The sequence below is a fragment of the Lichenostomus cassidix genome, chromosome 2 (genome assembly GCF_008360975.1).
Source record: "Lichenostomus cassidix isolate B80296 chromosome 2, HeHo_3.0, whole genome shotgun sequence".
Lineage (NCBI taxonomy): Eukaryota > Metazoa > Chordata > Aves > Passeriformes > Meliphagidae > Lichenostomus > Lichenostomus cassidix.
The window spans coordinates 132,206,224-132,230,829 of NC_139482.1; the positions used below are offsets into that span (position 1 = coordinate 132,206,224).

The following is a 24,606-nucleotide window of genomic DNA, read 5'->3' on the forward strand; positions in this document are numbered from 1 at the left end:
CCTTCCTGAAAACATTTATTGGCAAAGATAAAACCAAGTAATTAGTTCTGCTCTGAATTTCTTTTGACTTCTTTACGATCATTTAAATTCACATTTGTAAGGAAGTGAAAAATATTACTTAAGCATGATTATTATTTTTCAATAGGTTTAAGTCTGTTAGTAGCTAGAGCTGGCTTGAAGCCATTATAGGGGATGGAATAGATGATCTGATCTGAACAAGCTTCATATCTCATCTCACAGATCAAGCTTTCATATTTAAGGGATGTCAGGTGTTACAAGAAACTCTGCTTTTTGCAGTAGCAAAGATAGTTTGAGAAATCGCTGAAATCTGATTTTTCTCTTGTTTTTATTCTTTCTCTACTCCCATCCTTTGGGCAGGTTAGGTCATACTTTTCTTAAGCTGTTGAGTCTTGAGTCTCAGCCAACAATCAACTATTTCTTAGCAATATACAAAACCAAAGTTTTTCTTCTGGAAGAGTAACCAATCCGGGTCCGTTTACTTTCCCTTGCCCTGACTCTTCCCTGAAGCTCAGATCTCTAGACCCTGGAAGATGATTTGGAATTGAGATATTAGGAGATTCTGGACGAGGAGGATGTGGCTTGAGAAGACACAGAGAGAGGGAGAACCCTCTCTTTTATACCTGTGGTCTGTTGAAGCTTCTTAATCTCTCTTTTCCACCAGATGTATCCTGTGACTACAGCAATATATAATTTTAGCTACACAGCTGGGAAGTTTAGAGCCCACTGTGACAACAGCTGACTATTTGCATCTTCAAAGATGCAAATATCTCCTCCAGAGTACAGAATATAATATTCTAAAAATATGTTAAAGCAGATGTACTCAGCTGTAAATATAAACATAAATGAAAAGCAACCTCAGTTGTAATTAATTAGATTCTTTCATAAGAATGAATTAGATGATGAGTAAATGACATCCAGTCAAATCATCATTGATTCAGCCTTTTTACATCTTTAATGATAAAATCCTTTCCAAGCATCCACGTGATGAGCATCAGCAAACTCAGTTGCACTCATCTTCCCATTCCACAGTCCTCTCACTGATAGGACCTGAGTAACATTATTGACTTTGCACAACAGCCACAGACCCCACTACCAGATCAGCGTCAGGGTTACCACATGACAGAATCACACTACTTTGCACTCCCTTTGGGGGCTTTTGCCTTTCAGATCCCAGCTAAACCCAACCAGCTAGTAGGGCTCTCTTGCTTGGTGTTTGGTCACAAATATTGTCCTCATTTCATGACCTGGATTTGAATCAGTGGCTAAGAATGCAGACTAATCCTTCTTGCTCCCTGGCATGTATATCACCACACTAGTAGAAGGTTCTCCTGAAAAAGTCAGCAGAGCCAGCATCACGGGTGGAATGGATGCTTTTTTTGGGGAAAAAGAGAGATTGGGCTTTGTAATACAATAATAAAGGGAATAATCACAGCAGATCAAAACCTTTTCCTTCATTCCTGCCCTCATCTTCTGGGTCTTCTCAAGTGCTAATTTTCATCACTTGCTTGCAATTTTTTGTTTTAGAGACTTTTCTTGCTATTTCTTGAATTCAAAGATCCTTGTCCCCTACCTACTGTAGTATGGATATTTCTAAAATTTTATAATAAATTGAGCTAATAAATCTACTGTATAGGAATTGCATGACTTTCCCTGAACTAATTTGAATTTCCTATTTGTGAGAAAAGCACCAACCTTTACTGCAATTAAATAACCACAATTAACATTTCTTTACTTCAACTGCATAATGTATTGGCAGGCTATGTTGTTTTCTAAGAATTAGCACATATCACACTTACACCATTTTTAGTTGAATAATTTTTAAACTGAGAAATTTTTATCTTCAAAGAAATAGTCTGCAGTCTAGCTTATAAATTCATACACCCACATCTTAATTGCTGCAGTGAGTTCTGACTTCTCATGAAAGGCTCAGAAGAAATAGAAAATATACAAGCAAATACAGCAGGAACTATCAGGAATATGGAATGGTTTGCATATGTGAAGGGACCAAGCATTAATATTTCAGCTCAAGAGCCCCAAACTAAAGAGATAACTATAGGAGAATACAGAATGCTGATTCATGTTTCTCAGAATATGAAAGCTTGGAGGGCATTGTCTGAAATAATATAGAAATAAAATATAGGGAAGTTGATTTTACACAATGCATAATCAAACTGCAGAATTTACTAACAGAGCATATTACAGAGGCCAAGAGAATACTGTGACTTAAACATGAAATTATATGAATTTGTGGAGAATAAGTTGATTACTTATTGTAAACAGGATGGCTTAGGAGAAGTCTCAGGTCTTGTACTCACACTCTTTCTGCTAAAGAAGGACCTTGCATTATCTTCTGGTGGGTAGGTAAACAAATATTCAATAGTCTGAAAAATGACAGCAGTTCTTATAATTCAAATAGTTTCTAAAGTTTCTTTAAATTGAAAACTTTTTATTGTTGCCAAAAACCCTCTTAGTTCATGTTCTCCCAGTTCTCTGTTGGGAAAGGAGGGTAGAGATCCTTCTGTGCCAATCACCCAGATAAAGCATCAAGACTTCTTTATCCTGGGCTTCTTCAGGTTTACTCCAAGTTTTTACTGATATTTCTGGGTGTACATTTTTCAGAAGAAATCATCCTGAGGCAGGAAAAAAAAATTGTGCACGATTGAAGGTGTGGTGACAATTAAAGTTTCTGCCTTCTAATTACCCAATTTTAGAAGGCCAGAAAATTAAAATAGACACACCATCTTGGTTAACAGGGTTTTTTCACATTTAAAACAAGAAAATATATAATTAGTCACATGCCAGTGCTTAATGCTGATATCAGCAATCAAATGCTGTTTAAAAATGCCACTGAAGACTGAAGTAAAATTAAGCTGAACAAAACCTGACATATATACTTGTCCTGTGTGACCTACACTTAGGCTCTAGTTGTGGAAGTGGAATCTGCTTTTGCCAACTCAGTTCTAGCTATTTTGGCAGGTGTACATTTAATAGTTTGCTTGTGTTTCATGGCACACGATATGTGTAAGCTGCCTTTTCTCCTAATAATCCTTATTAAGAACTCAGTGAAAGTACTACATGCATTTAATGTTATTGCTGTTACTAATTTTTCTGTTATTCAGAGACTTTGGGGAGGAATTAGTGCCTTGTATATGAAAACTTGGAAGATGAACAGTTGGATGCCAGTTTCTATATGGAGTGAATAAGATATATTCATTCTGTATTCGAATGAATATAGATATGAAGTGTATAAAAATATTTCATAAAAGCAATGTTGTGGAGATGTATTTCAGCATTTCATTTTATATTACATTAAAGATTTAGCAGAAAATAATTGGTACACTCATATATTTGCAATAATATAACATGAATAATATAACTTTTATATACTAATATTAATGCATCATCGTCTAGTATGAAATGCATATATTTATTTAGGTGTATTGGAAAAGGATAGTGTTAACTTACAGGAATAAAAATGAAACATTTGGGGTTTTTTTCCAGGATCCAAAAGAATCAGCGACAGTGAAGTCTCTGATTATGACTGTGATGATGGAATTGGTGTTGTTTCAGGTACTAATTTAATTAAAATTTACTTGTCTATGTTCAGTAGAAATTTTTCTTATTTATAATTTGTTATGAATGTTACAATGTTTTTCTGGTGAAAAATAAGTGGAACTTAAATGTATGTTTTTCCAAGAGACACAAAATAAATAACATGAGTAATGCATATTTAACCTCAAATTTTATTAATGGGGGGAAAAAATTCAGTGTGCTAATGTCCTTGTTGCTTTTATAAAATAATACAAATAGCATAAAGGTGGTCTTTTTATTAAATGTCAAGAATTGTTCATTTAATTTTTTTTGACAGACATCTGTTGTTGATATATCCTTTAAAACTTTGTGATTGAATAATAACACTGCCAAAGGTCTGAAACATGAACATTTAAGGCAGGATGGGAGATATCTTAGCAGATAATCTGTTTTGCTATGCACTGGAATTGAAAGTATTTGAGATAAAAGTTGTCATGTCAGAGAGTATGTCTCCTCCTCTTCTAAGAGAAAAGATAATACCAGATAAAAGATAATCATAGCTGAAAACAAGAAAATCTGAACCATGTGCTTTTGATGACTACAACAGAGAACATATTTATCGTAGAATGATAGACTTGTTTAGGCTGGATCAAGTCCAGCTGCTAGAACCACAAAGTCCACCACTAAACCTTGTCCCCAAGTTCCACAACCACATGTCTTTTAAATACCTTCAGGAATGGTGACTCCACCCCTTCCCTGGACAGCCTATTCCACTGCTTCACAACTCTTTCAGGAAGATATTTTGCCTAGTATCCAATCCAAAGGAGGCAGCCATGCCACCTTTAACTGCTATTGATGGCTACTGGTATTGGCACAGAGTGGGCTACACATCTCAGTGTATATTCTGCTACCCTGCTGCTGTTCTGAGATTTTTAACACACACAGAGTATTCTGTGCTAGACAGTTTCTGGTTGTCTTGGGTGAGGTCCAGCTCAAGTGTTACACAGTGGGTTTTGTGCCTTACTCAGTAAAGGCTGAGCAGTATAATCAGTCTGGTCTACACAGCTGATGTAAGTCCATGATCCACTCAGGTCAGTCAAAATGTGTTCCTGCCACACAGCCCCCCAGCATATGGGATATGTACATTCTGCTGGAGGCTAAGGAAGGGTACATAGGAAAGAGGAATGAGAGGAACACAGCTTGGCTTGAAAGTAGAGGGAATAAAAAGAGGTGAGATAGTCAGTCCTGGGTATTGAGAGATGGTGTGAAGCCAAGTATTAATAAATCCAAACATTTGTTGAACTACCTAATTATATGTTTGCCTAGTCCTGTTTTACCAGTCTGAGCTCAGATGCATTTCTGTTTTTTCTGCATAGTCATCCTTTTATTTCCAGCTATTTAGTGGTTATCTCACAGGCTCTGTTTAATTTTTGACCCTGGTATGTTGCTGTTCTATGCTATGGGTCTTGAACTTGCTGTGATAAGGAGAGGACCTTTTCTTTTTAATTTTTAATTTTTTTTTAATTTTTATTTTCATATTTTAATTTTTTTAAACCTTTTTTTAATAAACAGCATATACAATTGAAGAAAAGGCTCTTTTTATAAACTGACATAAGATTTTACAGATACAAAAAACACTGGGGCTGCAAAACCTCTAAAATTTCTGTGTTTCTTAGAACTTTTAAGAAGTTTTCAAACAGTAACAGAATCAGTTTTCAGATTATTACCTTAATTAGAAAGCTATTTAGGAAAACTTACAACATTTTTATATTCCCACTCCCCTGTTTGCTTTACTACAGTCAGAACACAAGAAGGATATATAGCCAGAGTGGTGTGAAGTACTGGAACCAAAGAGGCAGTCAGCTTCAGAAGCCCTTTGCTCCTGTTTGCTGTTCTTTCAGTCTTTGATAAGCTTTCTGTCTGTGCTTTGTAGTCTCTAAGGCTTCAAAATGCTTGTCCTCCCAAAAATAATGGCTTTTCCATTGGTGTTGGTCAGTTAAATTAAAAATTTATCAATCTAATTTGAAACTTAAAAATAAAGGTAGGAAAGAACTGGGTTTGATGGATATATTTCTAGAGTGCCCAGTACGGCATAATTTTGAAAAGTGGAATTTTTTTTCCTGTCTTGGAAAAAGGTAACGAATTTTGCAGAGGTTTTTTACCAGATGCTTGAACATCAGCAGGATTCTTATGAAACACCTAGATGTGCAACTTTGATTTGATAAACTTATCTTTTGAAAACTTGTAAAATTACGGTCTTTACTGTTCAGTGAATGAGTCTACTTCCCTTACCTGAGTTTCTGACGTACCTTTAGTTCTTTAGGGTCTTTAAGTTTTTGAATTTTTGCTGGCAATTCTACACCTTAGTTGCATTTTAATTCAGCATGGCTGTGTGGGTAGGAAAATTTGATGGTTTTTAGGTTTTGAAATATTGATTGCCTTTCTTTTTTTGTGCTGCTGTTATTATGTTTGTGAGTCTTCTGTTTTAGTCTTGTCTTATCATCCACTCTCCTTATCATTCCCTCTGCCATTTAAAGTTCCTCTATTCACTTGTAGACTCATCACAATCTTGATTTAAATATATGCACTTTGCATTAAACCATTTGTCTCTCTTTCTTTTTTTTCTTTCTTACTTACCCCAGTTCTTTCATTTTGTATTTTCAGGTTTTATTTAACATGACACTTTGCTCTTTTTCTGTCTGCTATATAAATACTGTATTAAATTATGAAGTAGGTTTGCCAACATCTTTTGAGTACTCTCAGTGACCCTTTCCATAAAATTAATGCATATTCTGAGTATTGCACCTTTAAGAAGAAAGAATTTATCTTTTGGCTTCCCTTCAATTCTCTTTCATTCATGATGGTTGACTAGATGTCCTTTAAAGTTCCCTTCCAACTCAAACATTTCTGTGATTTTATGATCTCTTGGAAAAATTATTCACAAAATGTACCACTTCTTGTGGCTTGGATCTTAGCCTGCTTAGACAAATGTAATAAACTTCAGTCTGTTTCTGTCAACAGGAAAGACTTTTAAGAAAATAGTGATAAACAGATTAAGAGACTTCAATGCCTTTTTTACTGCCTACACATGTATTCTCCAACAGCGATTGTCATAACAGGTTATAATGCATCATGTATTTAAAAAGCAAATTTTTAAAAGATTCTAAAATAGCTCTCTTCAAATATAATATACATTCATCTTGGAAAACACTAGAATAGACTCTCTATTATATTTCATCTTTGCTGCCATTAATCTTAGCACAGGGTAGTGGAATGACCAGCATTAGCAGTTTTGTTTTTGTCTGTAGATTGGTTACACATAGGGCTCAAACAATTTAAAACATTTATTTTGCTGTCCTGAATGATGAAATTTGACCCTCAGAGTTGTCACCAGCTGTTCTGTGTGGGAGCACATCAGCATCTACACAAGTCCCTTAGAATGCTCTTATATGCTTTTTGATAAAAGCAATACAGTATTTTTATATTGATTTTTTAAAATGCCAGAACAGTTTACAAAACATCACTTATAACAATAAATACAATTCAATGAAAGGCAGGTTGGCTTTTTGGGTGTTTTTTTCCTTTCTAGTTTCCAGAGTTGAGTGGGAATTACAGTTAATAAATTCAATAAATATGGACTATAATTTCCAGATAGTTTTCTTCCTTTCTTCCTAGTGTGTGTTGAACCTAGGGAGAACAAGCAGCCTACTGAGTCTGACTTTATGAACAGAGGCATGTATTGTCAAGACCATTTAATCATAAAATTCTCACTTACTGGTTTTGTAAGACTAAAATATTAAGTAAGATATTAATGTTTAAAATTCATTTCTACACAAATATCTCATCTGCATTACAACATATTGTGAAATTGTAAAATATTGTGAAATATTGTAATCTGAGATATGTTTCAACACATGAATCATGGGAGAATATAAGGCAGTGAGTTTTGCATAGACTGCATGACAAGCCTCTACAGAGAAGAGCTTTTCCAAGTAAAAGAATGCAGTTTCCAGCCTTGAGAAGAAAAACATTTATAGTAATAAGTTTTTGTCATTATATGGAATATATCAGCATGTTTCAGGAGCAAATAAGAATACAAAGAAGATATTTATTGAGAGGATAGTTAGAGCCAAGTAAATTAAGAAAGAATAGTAACAATCAGTGCAGAAATTATTATTGAACTGACAAAAATATTTGTGTTTGAAGAAGAATGAAAACCAATTATCCATTTTTGCTTCAGTACACAAAACACTTGAGGAGTCCTTTTTTCAAAAGAATTCTTTAACTCTCATGTTGCAGCCTTTGCTGCAGAGGAAATAAGTCTTTTTCTCTATTGCCTGATAATGTGAGCTGAATTTTTATACCTGAATCCTGTTGATGACTACTTCTCAAAACAGATGCAAAGCACACACTTTGGTTGCAGCTTGAAATCAACTGCCTGTAGAAGGACATCGTACAGCATTAGCGCATCGAGTGGATTATTTCTATCCGAAATAAAACACAGATTTCATTGTAGATCACCAGCTAGCCCTAAATGGGAGCCCATAGTGACCCAAAAGCCCAGTAACTTCAAATATGAACTTTGATAAGCTTTTTTTTCATTTTATGTTGATACCCAATGCCCTGCTCTAAAATCTGTTCCTTGAGTTAAAAATATTAGTCTATGATGTATCACAAAAATCCCCCTCCCAAACTGAAAGTGAAATTCAAGCCATGTTAAAAAAGTCCTTATGCTGACTCCCTAGGTCAATGGATCTTTAACCATTTTCCTTTCTTTTAAACAAATAATGTATATATTATTTACAACCTTATGCCCAAAGTTCTTTACACATTATTATAATTCTTCAAATTTTTCTTTACATTTTTAGTTTTATTTCTTAATGTATTTTTTCCATTTTTACATGTTTGTCCTCTTGTCGCTGTTGAGCTGCTAGCAGAGTAAAGAACCCAGTTCTCAGTGGCAAGAAGGAAAGACCTTTATTGTTTTGATTTCATCATATATATGGAGTTTTCAAAGGTCACCCAGATTGGTCAGTCAGAAACCTCCCCCTAGGCCTGATTGGCCAGGCCTGCACTGTCCAGATCTTGGGACACTGTTTTTAATAACATCCAAACTTTATCTTTATTTATAAAACACAAAAGAATTCTCATGGGAAAGACCTGTGCTAGCCACATCCTCTTATTTAAATTTTTAATGTAACACTTTTATTATTTAAAAAAAATTAATAAATTCTTCAGTATCATTTCCTCAGCTGATAAATCATCTTTCTCTTCAGATGTCCAAATGCTTTCAATGCTTTTCTTTAAACTAGTCAAAACGTATCAAAATTATTATGAAATATAATCTGTATCACTCCACCTTGCAAGTAAAGATGTAATTTGATAAAATTTTTATTTTCAGAATTTTAATAATTATCAATAGCATGAAGTTAAGTAAATATGAGCTTGGTGTGTTAGTTTATATTCTACCAGAGTCCTGGTATATGTGGAATGACAAAGGCATTAATAGGCAGTGAAAACTGCAATGAAGTTGCATTCCTATCAGAGGTGCTGTTGGTGGATACTTGTCACAGAAAGGAAAGACTTGCTGGGTGAGCTACAATTGTGGTGAAGAGCACTTCCAAAAAGGAAATGCTACAAGAAATGACTGATAAATTCCAATCAACAGTGTGAAGAGGAGGCTAATCTGGGGGACTTGCTGGACTGATGAAAATATACATGGATGAGTGCTTAATGCAGGGTAGTGTACTCTGTGTAGTACCTGTGGTGGTTTGGGGTTTTTTTCCCCAAGCTTTGCACATCATGTTGGGTATAGGAACAGCATTGGAAACTCAGCATGCTGTTGTTACTGTGTGGTAATGCTCTTCCACAAGAAAAGGATTGTCTCAAGTGTCATGGGCCCATAAATACCATTAGTGCTGTAGAGCTAAAGATACCTGTGAGGAACTGAGTTGCTATGCAGCAAGTAACCAGTTGTTCCTACTGTGATGTTTACTGATTCCTTTCACTCTGCATTCATTCTTCCCATATTTGTAGAATAATATTTTGATACAAAAAAAATCCCCAAAGCAATGCATAATGTATCTTCAACTTACACAGTATTCAAGTATTAATAATTCAATTTATTTGATCAATGACTGTCAGCAACTTTTTAGAGGACATCCAAATTCTTCCTCTTTAGATGTTCAAATCACCCCAGAAGCTGAGTTATACATTTGTATAAAAGAACTGAACTCTCTCCAAAGTGCCCATGTGTGAAATCTTGGCATGTTAAGCATTTCTGGCAATTTGATTATATAATTGTTTTTAATTAGTGCTTGTTCTAAGCCCAACCACTGTGAGTGTTAAAAAGTTAAATATCTGAAAGCTTGAGGCCTCAATCAAGTACAGATGTTAAAGTGGAGAAAATGCCACTTAGCATCAGTATCAGAAACAAGTCAATTATGCTGCCTGTGATGAACAGCCATTCTAGTACTTTCTAGAACAATTTTCATACAAAGAGTTTCTTTCAAGTAAATCAAGCAGAAAGGTATCTAAGTTTAAATCTTCATTAGTACACTTAAATTAATTTTTTTAGGGCTATTTTAGGGCTGTTGATGTGAACGTAATATTTGGAAGTTTGTGATTTTCTGCAATTTTGTGCCTGAAAGCTTCATAATTTAATAACAATTCATTAATATCAGTATTTACTGAAGATGTACCCTGCATAGCATAATATTAGCACAGTACAGCTATGCTGTGTGGTTTAATACTTTAAGTCAAATATATTATTAGTCTCTCTCAAATCAGATAAAACTAAAACTTGAGGTCTGAAGAAGCTGTATTTAGTGTGCCTTCTAAATTCCCTCTTTTCATGTGTATCAGTTTTTAATGAAACCTTCCCATGAAAGAAGGTGGTGGCATTGCACTTAACTTCGTCATATGTCTATCTTTTAGGTGTCTGCAGCTCAGTTTATCACTGATTATGTCTATACTGATTATCAGGTTCTTTGTGCTCTCTATACTAATTTAAGAGGCTTGCCATAGTTATAGAGGCTTTGATTCTATGGTAATGACTCAATATTTATAGCTGCAAGCAGGATAATGTTTATCCTATTTTTACTACTGCTATAAATAACTATCTGCTCAACAGCAACTCATTGGTCAAGCTGCACTTATGATGTTTTTACTGTCAATAATTTCTTTTTGCAAGAAAATGTTTTTACTTCCTTGCTCTAACCTTATTTCCAGGATTTGCAATATTTTTGAAACTGGAAGTTAAATCATACCTACAGTACAGTCAGTTAAATCAGAGCCACATTAACGCTACAAAACTGAAGGATTTCTTTGAAGTTATGTCATGTTTGTGGGTTGTCTTACCAAAACAGATGCTTTTCAATGTGTGACCAGTTGGCAGAAGAGTTGTTTGTAAATATAACAATGTTTGTTTTAAGTAAATGAATCACAAATGTCAAAGTTTATTTTCTGGCATCAAAGTATAGGCAATATTAATCTATTTCTTTGATCACAGCTAAACAAGTCTAGTCCTGTTCAAAAAACGTAGCAAAAGTTTAGCAAAATTTCTAGGAATGCTGATTGTTTCTGCCTTTTTTATTGTCATAAGGAAGCAATACCAGTGTTAGTTACCAGAAAGCACTGCATGTCTACTTCCAAATTAATGTAAAGCACTTATTTGATTGGGATTAGAGTTGACAATTAATTACATAGTCATATATTTTGATTTATTGCAACAATACTGTGCAAGTGGTCAATTACAATAACAAATTAGAGGTGGATGAGGCTTTTTGTTTCAAAGTAATTAATTTGTTTCTATGTACAGCTTTAATGAATTCAATAATTTTGATTTACTTGTTCTCACTTCTTGGAATTTTTTAGACAAAGGAGGTTTTTGTTTGTGTTTTGTTAAATGATTATCTTGCCCTTCATTACTTTTATTCACCTAGAAGACCTTATGGTATTGCTCATTCCCCTCATACTTCGATGACTGTACATACCAAATATTATATAAACTGCCGATTTTTTTCAAAGGATTTACCTGTTTCTTCATATTGCTACTCTTCATTGTTTTCCATCTCCAAATGCAAGAAATTCTCCCTCTGTATGCAGAATACAAAGAACCATCTCTGTCTTTTTTCTATCAATAGATATGCATTATTAAGATAATAAGACAGTATTTCTCTCTATGCACTTGTACTGTAAATCATGTTTTTATTTCAATATCTAGACGTTTATCTAGAACTTGCTACTCATTTATGTGTGGTGGATTGACCCTGGCTAGATTCCAAGTGGCTGCCAAAACTGCTCTATCGCTCCCCTCATGAGCTGAACATGGGAGAGAAAATATAACTGAAGACTTGTGGGTCAAGATAAGGACAGAGAGAGAGCACTCACCAGTTACCATCACAGGCAAAACAGACAACTCAGAGAAATTATTTTATTACAAAAAAAATCAGTAGTAGGATAATGAGAAAATAACCCCCCTAAATTTTAAAACACTTTTCCCCCACCCCTTCCTTCTTTCTGGGCTCAACTTCACTTCTGGCTCTCTACCTCCTCTCTCTCTGCTGCACAGGGAGATGGGAATGGGGCTTTCAGTCAGCTCATCACACATTGTCTCTGCTGCTCCTTCCTCCTCAGGGGGAGGACCCTTCATTCTATTCCCCTGCTCCAGACTGAGGTCCCTCTTTTGGGAGCCTGTCCTTCATGAACTTCTCCAATGTCAGTCCCTCCCGTGGGGTGTAGTCCTTCAGGAACAAGCTGCTGCCACAAGTCCTGCCAGCAAACCTGCTCCAGGGTGGGCTTCTCTCTCCACAGGTCCACAGGTCCTGCCAGGAGTCTGCTGCAGGTGCTCTCTCTACTACTGTTACTTTAGCTTTTTTGGTTGAAGAATTACTTTAGCTTTACTTTTGGCTGAAGAATTGCAGAATTGCAGAGTATATTGACTTCCAGACTGACTTGCAAAAAATTTATTCATTTATCTCCTACACTTTACTAGCGAGTGAATAACACCCTGTTTCACAGGTAACACACAGATAAAATTTTCCCTGTCTCTCCTTTAGTGATTTCAGAATAATGTTGCACTGGCCCTTATATGTTTTATCAGTGCTTATGCTAAAAAATGTACTTCATATACAGGATAAAAGTCTGTAGTTCATTAATTTCAGACTGTCAGCTGAGGATATGCATAACACACAACATTATTTGATTGCTGTGTAATGAGGAGGGACTATCTGATCCTTAACATCATTGTATCAGTGTAATGTAATGATGTTGTGCTATTTTTTTTCCCTTTATGTATACATATCAGATACACACAAGGCAGTTTACACCTAAACATAGGAAAAAGTTATTTATGAATTAGAGTTGTTCATATATATCCTTGGTTGTAAGGCCATACAGTAAATATGAACAGTCAGTTGAAAGTATTGAACATACTTGGAACCATAAAGTGGAATAAATTAATAAGGTTTTGCTTAGGTCCTTACTGAACATTTTCCAGGAAGAAAAATAAGAAAAACTCTGAGCAGAAGATTATTGTACTCTTGGAAGATTCTCATGGGAAAAGCATAACGGTTTCATGAGCCAGACTTTTTCCAGTGCCAACCCGGTGGATCTCTCTAAGTATTCTTTACTTGGTTACTGTCTTCAGAACAAAATCAGTTGTATCAGTTGTCATAGCCACCAAGAACTCTCTAAAGATCTATTTCTGCTACACATGATAATCACGTTACCAATTGCAAATCTTCAATTTCTTATCATTATATTTTAATTTCACCCTCAGAAAATTTTGCGGAAACTTATTTGAAGTTGCTGTATATCTGGCATCTTTTTTTCATAGAGGGTATTGCTCCCTGGGACAGTGAATTCAACTTTTTCAAATAGATTAAGACAATCACTTTTAATACATCCAGCTTTTAAAAAAGATTTTTCTTAAAAGCCTGCATGAAATGTGCATGTGGTAGCTTTTTTAGACAGTGTAACTGGGAGGCTTTTTCTTAGACCGTTTATGCCTTCTATTAGGCTTATTCAAGATTAGGCCAGGATGCTTGGTATTTGTGAAGGAATCATGTTTTTTAATTCAGAATTGTGAGTGCAATCTGATGCCATTTAGTAATTGTTGCTTTAATTGTTTCTGAAATACAAATTTTTCTTGAGCCCAATCTCTTTATTTAACTCCATATTAGCTTCCTATCCCAAATTTTTAAATTAAGCTTTGGATTAATTTTTAATTATGGAAATTTCTACTTGAGATATGTTTTACACAACAGTTGCAATATAATTTTAATTAAAAATGCAATAATCAACTTTGTTTTTCTCAGGACAAATCAGTTTAATTAGTTTATTATTAATACATCATATTAACCATAAATCCCCAGTTTGGTGCATAGTAATTAATTTCTGTATTTTTAAAGCATAACTATAGGAACTATAATTTTACTTAAATAAAGCATAACAATAGGAGTCAATTTTACACATGTATCTTTTTTTATAAAACTCAAGAGCGCATGATAGCATTTTTGATCCAATCCCATCTTTTATTGTGTTTCTCACTACTACAGATATGGCAGGAAACTGAAAAGTGCCACTTCAGATTCACTGAATATTTGCATTTCTTTTTAGATTATCGACATAATGGGAGAGATCTTCAAAGTTCAACATTATCAGTGCCAGAGCAAGTAATGTCATCTAATCATTGTTCTCGATCAGGGTCCCCTCACCGTGGAGATAGTATAGGACGGACTAGATCGTGGTCTCCCAGTGTCCCTCCCCCACAAAGGTAAACTGTTGTTTAACTATGCAGTTGTATACATTTAAGTGGTATTGATCCTGTAATGTTACTGGAAATAATCCTCAGACTTTCAAAATGGCAGTAAATTGGAGATCTTGCAAGATTACCTGAAGCCAATAATAGTGATATGCCTAATTTATATATAATTTTATGTTATTTATAGTTTATTATTGCTATATTATTTATTATTATTTTATGATCACATAATTGTATCTTACTTTTGCCTATTTATATCTAAATAATTTAATTTTCATTAAAATTCAGTATTCCAATCAAAGGAAACAAAATATGTTTCCATATTTTCATTTTCTAGAGCTCTTTAGAGGTGCCATGTTTTATAGTATGTGATGGTTTGATATTTCCTTGGCATTCATATGACAAGTGGATGTCTTCAACCCTTTTGTTTCTGTAGAACTAATGTTCAGGGGAGCCTTACTTGCTGCTCACAGTAGCTTCCTTTCTACTATTTTTTCATACTTCTAAAGCACCAAGAATAAACTGACAAACACACAATCTTATAGTGAAAGATGTCAAATCCTGATCTTTGAGGATCTCTGATAACTATTTATCTTGAGAAACAAAGACCAGGAAATTTCTTCCAAAAGCTGGTCCTTTTGGATAATGATGACTAATTGATTGAATACTGTAGTATAAGATTTCTTAAGAGGAAGCAGAAGGACAGATGTAAACAGCAATCAAACATGTTTTCCAGCACCTTTCTTGCTGTGTGTGGGTAGATGTAATTTCCAGATGATGTAATTCAGTTGGAATGAAATTGGAAGTTATTTCTTTTGCTTATAATGTTCACAGTTCCCCTTTAATATTGAAGATGTGGTATCCAAAATTTCTTGGCAGCTATGTGTTCCTCTCCCTTTCTCCTGCAGCCATCCTGATTCTCTTGTGTTCTGCTTTCCTTTCTGTTGTCTTTTTCTTTTTGTTAACTTAAAATTCTCTTGACTTCATACTTTCTTACTTATGTTTTTACTCAGCATTTCCTCTAACAGACATAGACTATATGATATACTTTTGCATAAGTGAGGTATTAGGATCCCATATTATCCCCCATCATCTCATGCAGCTAAGAGCCAGAAGCTGTGTATTTCTACTTGGAATCTAAACCAATAGAAAACCATGCAGCCTGACTTGAAATGAGTCATAAATGGTAGACACAAAAGGGCCTATTCAAATTTTTGCTGTTCTGATTTCAGCCTAAGTAACTGTCTATGCTAAATCTCCAGATGTTATTTGTCTTGGATACAGGCATAGATGTGAGCAAAATCTCTTTGTGTGTGTGTGTGTGTGTGTGTGTGTGTATGTTTTTATGTTTTTCTGCCTGCATACATGCTGTGTGCATTTTGGGCAGAAATTCTATCCAAGCTGGTAATTAACACTTGTTCAACACAATTAAAAACCTACTTTTCATTTTCTTGTAGTTTTGCATTTCTTTACATGTTCAAAATGTCTCTTGCTTTTTAACTTTTCTAAAGCTAATTTTTAAAATATAGTTTTGAACTTATTGCAGCTGTTTCCTACAATGTCAGAATCAAATGCATCATTTATGTAATATTTCCCTACCCACACACCAAATAATTTCTTTGAGGACTTGTTGAGCTCAGAAAATTGGCTTATGATAACTGGAGTCTTTGTAGAAAAGAAACATAATCTATGGGTTACAGAAATGTCTTTTGAAATTCTACTGAAAATGCAGGTGTACTCAGGAAATCTAAAAAAATAGTCAGTCATATTTGCACCCTCTTCAGGTGAGTTTGTTATAGGTGTGCTGCTATATAGATGTCCTAACTGCAGTGAGCATGCTGCACACCCAGAGATTTCCCATTACTGACACCTCTATAGGCAGGACTTCTTGGGCCATAGAAGTTGCTGTTATATCTTAGAAGACATTCTGCAGTCATCAGTTCTTCTACTTAATTTTGTTCATTAAGTCCACTAAAGACCCACTGCATTGTAGCTGACAAGAAATTGTTACTGCTCTTGTAATGTTTCCAGCTAATATATTTAATGGATTGTTATTATTTCTGTAGATCAGAATGCAGTTTACACTGTGCCTGGTGCTGAACAATGCCAGGTTTAGCTTTTTCTAAGATTATGCATTTGAAAAAACAAGATGAAGGTGACTATAGAAAATAACTCTGCTGAAATAGAGTGATAAATCCGGTAGGATGCTCATCATTCTCTACCATCACCATCTGCAATTACAATTTTTCACCTGCTTACCTCTTATCTATTTGCTTCCATACATGTTCTGTCAACTGCAAGAAAGTTTCAAAGGAGTGAAGACATATGTTGTGAAAGCAAACTTTCTTATAGAACCATGTTCATTGGAGAAAGTGTCCCTTTCTGTTAAATAGTAAATCTGTCTAATAAAAGTCTCCTTAGTAGAGTGACACAGAACTGAAATAGTAGTAAGAATTTGAAGAAATACAGTTGTGCTTCATGCTAAAAGCATGAAGTCAGAATCTGATAAAATACAGAAATTTCAAGAAAATATATATATTTTTTTAATAATAAGACCATAACATAATCTTATAGAAAATTATTTTAGCAGACAGGATGGTACTGAGTTTTACAGACTAAGTCTTATAATCAGAATTTAGGTAGGAGTTTTGATTGTGTGGGCAGACAACCCAGATCTTTGGGAAGCTTTGCAAAGAAATGGTAGCTTCAGAAAACTCAAGTATGGAAGTCAAAGAAGAGATAAGTAAAATAAATTTTTATTTGTTTGAAACATGAAAGAAAGACCCTGGGGAAATGGGTCAGAGAGAAACTAGAGCTCAGTAAGGAGGAATGAGATTTGGTTGTTGGGAAAAGTAAACAAGTTAACAAAACAGCAGAGGAACCCTGCTAATGTTCGTTCTAAAGTACAGATACACATGAAAGTGTTCAATGGCAGGTAAAGGCTACACTGGATTTTAAATCTTTTTAGTATAAATAGTGGTGGTTAAAAGACATATAGGAAAGATATTTGCAGGAAAGAGTTGTAGAGCAGAAGGTAAAAGAATAATATTCTTAGTATGGCAAATGTAAAGTTTAATAGACAGAGTAAACTTAATATTTGGTTTCATGAATGCCAGAGTGGAGAAATGTTTTATAAAAAATTGGGTGGAGCTGAAGGCAAAAGTTTACGTGTAATGCAACATCTTTATAGCACTTATATGCAGAAATAAACAATAGCATGGCAGCAGCAAAGGATTCACAGAAAGGTTAACACTAATCAGAAATTGGTAAATGACAAAGGATAAAGATGACAGGTACCAATAGGGCAGACAAAGTGACAAGAAAGGAAAGGGGAACTGAGTGACATAAAACAAAAAACAAACAAACAAAAAAGAAACTGAGGCTCACACTAGTACAGATTGCAGTCAAGGACAGGAGACAAGAACTTATTGATCTAAAACTTGAACTGGAATGGAGGGAAGCATGCATTCTGTTATTTTCAAATGTATCCTAAACAATTATCTTTATTTATCCAATAATTACTACAGTTAACTGTTGTCTTCTATGTTTCTATTCTTGTGGATTTGTTTCACAGAGCAGAAAAATTAGTGTGTGTCAGTAGATGTTGATAGAGAAACTGAGCAAAGCAATTGATAGGCAAACTTTGGTCCAAAATAGTATGGGTGATTGGTGCTCTTTAACCAAGCCTTCACTATGGGTACCACTTACAGCTAATTGAACAGTTCTGGGTTTTTTCAGATTTTCTGCCAGTGAGATTACAGGATAAGTTTTCTGTGGCAAAATTAAGCTATTTCTTAATTCAGATGACAATGTTTTCAGCAGGCTCCACTCTGGTGTAACAGCCACAAATTCCCATTGTGTCTTATTACAGTTTATATCTTTATAGTAAAGCCAAAATCAAGAGCTCATGAAAAATTGCTAACAGTGTATGTTTCACTTAGAAAGGAACTTTTCCCTGAAGCCTGGAAAGACTAATGGAATTTTGTCTAAGATTAACATTTTTAATGAAGGGGGAAAAAGTTTTCCCCTTATTTACAGAAGAGATATATTGGAACAAAAAAAGGGAGCTCTGTCCCTGTCATGGACTTGGCACCATTTTCTAATGGAATTTTTTGGTACTTTGAGAATTAAAAGTATTTGATTGTAAATGTATGCAAAAGACTGGTCAGTTAACAGGTCGTGTTACCAACATATTTACTAATAATTGTCTGTACTAACCAGTGAGAGGATATCATCCAGGCACAGTCAAAACTCAGAATCTGATATCTTTTATCCTTAGTCGGAATGTGGATCAGGGACCACGAGGGACTCGATCTCCTGCTGCGCATTACAACACCCTGAACCGGATGGACAGACACCGTGTGATGGATGACCACTACTCCCCGGACAGAGAGAGGTAAATATCTGGCTGGAATTAGAAACAGCTCTAGCCTACATGCATCAACGTGAGTAACTTCAGTATGGTAACTTGCTAAAGTAAATTACATACCTAATCCCAGAGATTAGCATTTCTCTACTCGTTTATCCACTGGTTACCTGACATACACAAAAAACGTAAGTGAGTGTATATTTGCAAGGAGGGAATCTGAAAAAATCTGTGAGAAAATGTATAGTATAAAAGTTGAATAGTTTAGTTTTCTTTTTTTATAAAAATATTTTTGGTTGTTATATCAGTGAATTATTTAGGTACTGAATATGTTTTAAAAAATATATCAGTAGACTTGGTCATTTTGCTGCTGAATATAGAGGCATAAAAATAGGTAATTTCAGCCCAGTGTTAATGTAATGCTTCCATCCGATACAGTGCAGTTCACAGATGTAACAAAAGTATATTCTAGTACTGTGTTCTGTGTTTGTCTTTGCTCAACCTTCTGAGACACTTTGTAAAAAAGAAAAAAGAAATTATTAGGGCAGCGTGTATGAAATTGGGGTCTTTGTGTTTAGAGGCACCTCTGAGTGATTAATCTTTTGCCTAATGGAACTTCCCAAACAGTAAGCAGAGCATTAGCAACCTCTATGAATTTTAATGATGTAAAAAAGAATTACAGCAATAATTGAGCAATGTAGTTAATTTTGCTGAATTAATTGTGGTAGCAACTTTGTGACATTAAAAAAAAATGGTCTTTTCCACCTCATTGTCTTCAGGTCAGAAAATCAAAACAAAAGGCATTTGTTACCTTTAATTTTTAAAATCTTCCAGCTTCTTATGCACCAAGTCGAAAACTCTGCACTTTATAATGAGAGGCATGATTGCTAGATCTTGTCTCTTTTAATAATTGCATACAGCAAGGAGTAATACAGATATATTTTGTAATCTTGAGTGACAAATGACTAGTATTTAAAGTTAATACTTTACAGATAGCCATTACAGGTTATTCCTCAAGTGACATCAAAACACATAATTGGGGTTTCTAATTGTAAGAAAAAGAATTTGAGAAATCAGTGGCTTTTTGTTAGCAATATTGAACAGAAAAGGTTTCTATTTCTTCAAAGAGCAGTAATATGATGGTTAATGATTATATGGAATGCAAGACAGTACTCTTCAGAGGATTATAGTATTTTAATTTCAGAAGAAAAAATAATTATGGGCAAAAATAAAGCAAATGAAAAAACAATCAAGTGTTTATCATCCAGAATAGTAACTGTATTCATCACAACTATGGTAGATCTTATATGAACCTCTTTTTTGCATTGAACTATTTAATATTTCCTTTTAAGTTATGGAAAACAAAGTCTATTCAGTTGGTTCATTAGACTATCTGATTTTCATACAGAAGGCAAAAACTTGAAGATTCTGAGCAGTTTCTGTAAAAGAAGATTACAGAATGCTTTTGGGATATAGTATTATGTTGATTTTTAGACCAGTCATCCTTGAAATAGGATCTAAACTTGTCTTTAGAGGCTGTATATGCCGTATGGAATGCTTATGCATTTGTTCATTTGCTGCCTCCCAGATAAATGCATAGCTGTGAAAGGTTGCATGAAGTACTGTACCACAATGTTTTTCCATCACTTCAATCAAATAATCCCTGCTGCACTGATTTGATGTAGAGAAAAAGAATTGGTTTTTTTAGAATATGTCAGAAAATCAATGTCAGAAAGTTGATGGTGATGAGATTATTGAATTTTCACAACCATTCTAGATTTATAGGTATTTTCTTAATGGGTGTGCTCTGAATCTCTGAACACAGTTTTATATGCTGTCTGTATTTCCCAAAACACACAAAGAAGTTCTCCTCTTCACACATGGTGAGTGGTTACCTATGTAATCAAATTGTTGACTAGTTATGCCTCTATTGCAACATGCAGTCTCTGAAGCATATTTGTTTTAGGTAATACTGGAGAGAATGGGAAAAGACTATTCCCAAATTATATTTGTTGCTAGTTTGACTGTGGTTTTATAAATGGAAAGATTATTAGACTTCAAAAAAATTTTAATGCGTATTTGTGATACTGTCTCTTCTATATAATAAAAACCTAATGGTGTCCCTAAAGTAGCTCTTTAATGGTATGGCTCCTGAAAACTGCTGGAACAGCAGGCAGTTGGGAGAAGTTGAAAAACTGAATTTTTGTAAAGGTTTGTAACGTCACCCACACTTGGCTCTGAAAAAAAATCATATTTCTCCTTCTTGCAGCTCTGATGGTTTCTTGTTTCTGTGGTCCATTTATCCTTTGAAGCTGTTTGCAGAAAGGGGATTTTGAAATATTTCCGTCTTATAGACATGCTCAGTTGCTAAGCTAAAGTATGACTGAGAATATGAGTAAAAAAATTCTTTCCTTCCTTTTCTAGATAATTCAGCAGAAAGTTCTCTAAGGTATGTGGCACTGAGGAGTTAGTTGAAATCACATACAAAATGCCTAATGACCTCAAGTCCAATGGCAATGTAAACATTCCTTCAAAATTGAATGCATAGTTAGAATAGAAAATAATTTTTTTAAAAACCCTGAAAGATACATTTAAAAAAAATTATTTGGGGTAATTTTAATTTCAAACACCAAAGCCTTAAATATTTCAAAAGTGGCTATTAAATCATATACTTATTTTTGTGCCATGTTAGGGTAAATTTACAGTTTAAATTTGTATCTCTTGATCTATTATCAAAAGTGTCAAATTGTACTGTGCACACTGCTAACTCAAAGTGAGAAATCATGTTAATTTGTTACCTTTATATTTAATACAGGTCCACTAGTTAATTGTTTTCAAAATGTGAGGATTTTTTGTGTGTACTCATACTCTTATGAAATAGCCTAAATTTGTAATGTAAAGAAATATGAATTCTTATGACCTAATATGGACACAAGTTCTATAAGAACTTTTATCTGTAATGTGATAACCTTGTAAACTTCAGTTTGCCATGTTTTGATAAATTCTCTAAAGCTGACTTTTACCTCATATGAAAAACTGAAAACTAATTTAACCATAGAAACTATTAAGAAAATTTTGGAAACAGTTGGATTTAACCTCAGTGTTTTGTATTTAAACAATCAATATAATTAGGTGAGTTAGAGGAAAGCTGTGAGAATCTTAGCATACTTTGAAGAAAACGCAAAAAACCCCACCAAACTCTATCTGTGTATTTCTTTCTGAAAGCTGTGTCAGCAGTTATGAACCAACACCTAAACAGTGCGAGAAAATTGTACTCAGGCCCACAGCTTTAACAAACTTGGATACTATTTAGCAGCTATTAATTTAACTATATTGTATATCCTAGGTGGGTTCTTCCTGAAGCATAACATTGCTGATGGTGAATTTAGCACAGATATGTTAAGTCAGAGCATTCTGAGAATGCCTAACTCAAGTAGTATTGCAGGAGAAACATATGAGAAAGCTCCTAAAGTATAAATGTTTTTCTAAGAAGCACTTGCAAGAAAACAAGAGAAAAAGGAAGTTAGATTGAGTCTCCTATCCATTCATCAAAACTATTTCACACCTTCCATTTCAAAGAACAAAAGTTGCTATCTGTGTGTTACAGTAATAGGGTAGTCATAGACATTGTTATTTAGAGAAATATTCTCCATTAGTTTTAGATCTCTTCAAAAATGTTATCTGGGCATTCTGGGACTAGCACGACTATTACGCCACTATTACTGAGAGGAGATTTCATTCACTTATTTGAAAACATGCTTTGTTTTTTTCATGCTGTTGAAAGCAGGTGGTTTGGAGTTTTTTAACATAAAATAAATGTCAAAATACATGCCAAAAAGTTCTGTTTGATACAATCAAACCAGTGAAGAACAAAATAATTCACTACAATTAGGTTACATGTTAGCTAAAACACAGTGGAAACACCTGCTTCTATTATTTGATACAAAATTAAACGTGGGCAAGAGCAACATGAATTTCTGAACATCATCTTTAACCATGCAGTTGCTTTATCTATGGATAGCAGGCTCCTAGTCCAATATTGTTATTAAGTAGGTGCCAGATTATGTCAAACTAGGAAAAGAATTTTTTTTTGAGACAGTTTGCAATATTGAATCACTGAAAGGAATAGATTATGGTTTTTTACAGTCTTTATTAAATATGCATCTGAATAATATGTAATTAGGTAGCAATTTATTTATTATTTAATTAGTATTTTACTGCAAAATAATTTAAATGTAAATTAAAAGAACAAAGATACTGTAAAACAGAAAGGGTTCCTAATGCTTTATTTGGAAATTCTGGGATAATATTTTAATGTTTCAGTTGTGTGTATCAAGTGGATATATACCCACATGTGGCTATGCAATGCCACTGCTTCTTTGCTTCATCAAATACCCAGTAAAGTAAAAGAAATGCATTGCATAAAATTTGCTTATAGCTATGTCATAAAATGTTTGCATCAGTTTGAATGTCAATAATTGGAGTGTTTCTTTAAGTTCTTTTTTTCCTTTCAAATCACTGTTTAACTGCACAATTATCTGCACCACCTACCTGGTGCCTCCATGAATCTGCTGAAGGATGATTATCTCTAACAGGGATGTTGGAGTAAGAAGGTGGCAAAGAAGAAGCATTAAGCCAAATGAAAACAAACAAAAAAAATCAAACCACCACCACCAAGAGTCATAGATACATTCCTCAGAATAAAATGCATAAAAGACTTCAGTGTTACAGCTTTGGAGCAATGATTTAAAATGCAGTGTGGAGAGCACTGTGATAATGTAATACTGATTTTCGTATTGAAAGTAATCTTGACTGAATATGTGTCAGCTCACAAATTCTCTGCTGGTAATTGCTATTGTTTCACAACTAAATTCTTCAAACTGTCAGTTGCAATCAGTTGGAACATTTCTAGGATTTCATCTTATCCCAGGAGGTTAGCAGAAATTTCTATAGAACTGATGTAACAAAATGCATCCATAGCATTATTGGTGGAAAAATTGTTGATGTTTATGAGTAAAGAAAATCTGGTTTTTTTCTTTAAAAAACTCAAACTATTAAATAAAACCATTATATTAGTATTTTCTATGAAATGTAGCAGGGGAGATTACATAACCAGTAATACATAACCATTATTCTTGAAGGGCAGTTGACATTTTGTAAGAGTTAAGAGCTTGACTTCACATTTTATTTACAGAGTTTGTTGGTGTGATTTGCCAGATGTTTAGGAAGCAGCATGGAAAACATTCTACCACAGAGAACATTAATTATTGCTTTATTCAGATTAAAATATTATATTATAGAATGGTATAATAGGACTCTGGAAAAAGTAACTAGTTGTAGTGGTTGATTTCCATTGTTGAAATGAAGAAGCTGCTAATAGGGAGTATAGCACATGCCTTTTCTCTGCACCCACATCATTTTAGTAGTTCCTGTCCCCTTTTCCCTTGAGCAATTCTGTGATCAACCTCACAGCCAATTTCATCCCAAGCACAATTTTTTACTTAATTCCTTCCCACAGTACTTTCCATACATTTTGTATGGCAGCTTTCTCTTTTCTACAACTTTCACTGTCTCTTTCCCTGCTAAATTTCCAGCTAATCAACCCAAAGAACCACCTGTTTCTTACTCTGCAGTCTGATTAAGCTAATTTCTATTTTATCACATTTCTAGTTTTTCAGAAAATTGTAACTTGAGAATTTTGGGAGTAGTTGGTTAAGGGCAAATTAATACAAGTTAAAAATTAGGTTTATTTTTTAACAGTTAAAATAATCTTATACTTGTCATACATTTAATTTATTATTTCAGTCAAAAAATGTAAAGGAGTGTTACTAAAAACAGAGAATAATACTCTTGCCAATGATAGAATATATTATTTTAATTGGAATCAGATAATACACTGCAAAAAGCTGAATATGGCAATAAA

General features: G+C 34.2%; 1 protein-coding gene across 13 annotated transcripts in view; it reads left to right on the forward strand.

Annotated features, from left to right (window-relative positions):
• RIMS2 (regulating synaptic membrane exocytosis 2) overlaps positions 1–24,606 on the forward strand; it is a 448,647-nt gene that overhangs the window by 270,945 nt on the left and 153,096 nt on the right. For all 13 annotated transcript variants that reach the window (XM_085053372.1, XM_085053378.1, XM_085053373.1 and 10 more), the window contains 3 exons: positions 3,523–3,591; positions 14,173–14,329; positions 18,597–18,713. In XM_085053372.1, the coding sequence (XP_084909498.1) occupies positions 3,523–3,591; positions 14,173–14,329; positions 18,597–18,713 (343 nt within the window). The remainder of the gene's footprint in view (positions 1–3,522; positions 3,592–14,172; positions 14,330–18,596; positions 18,714–24,606) is intronic.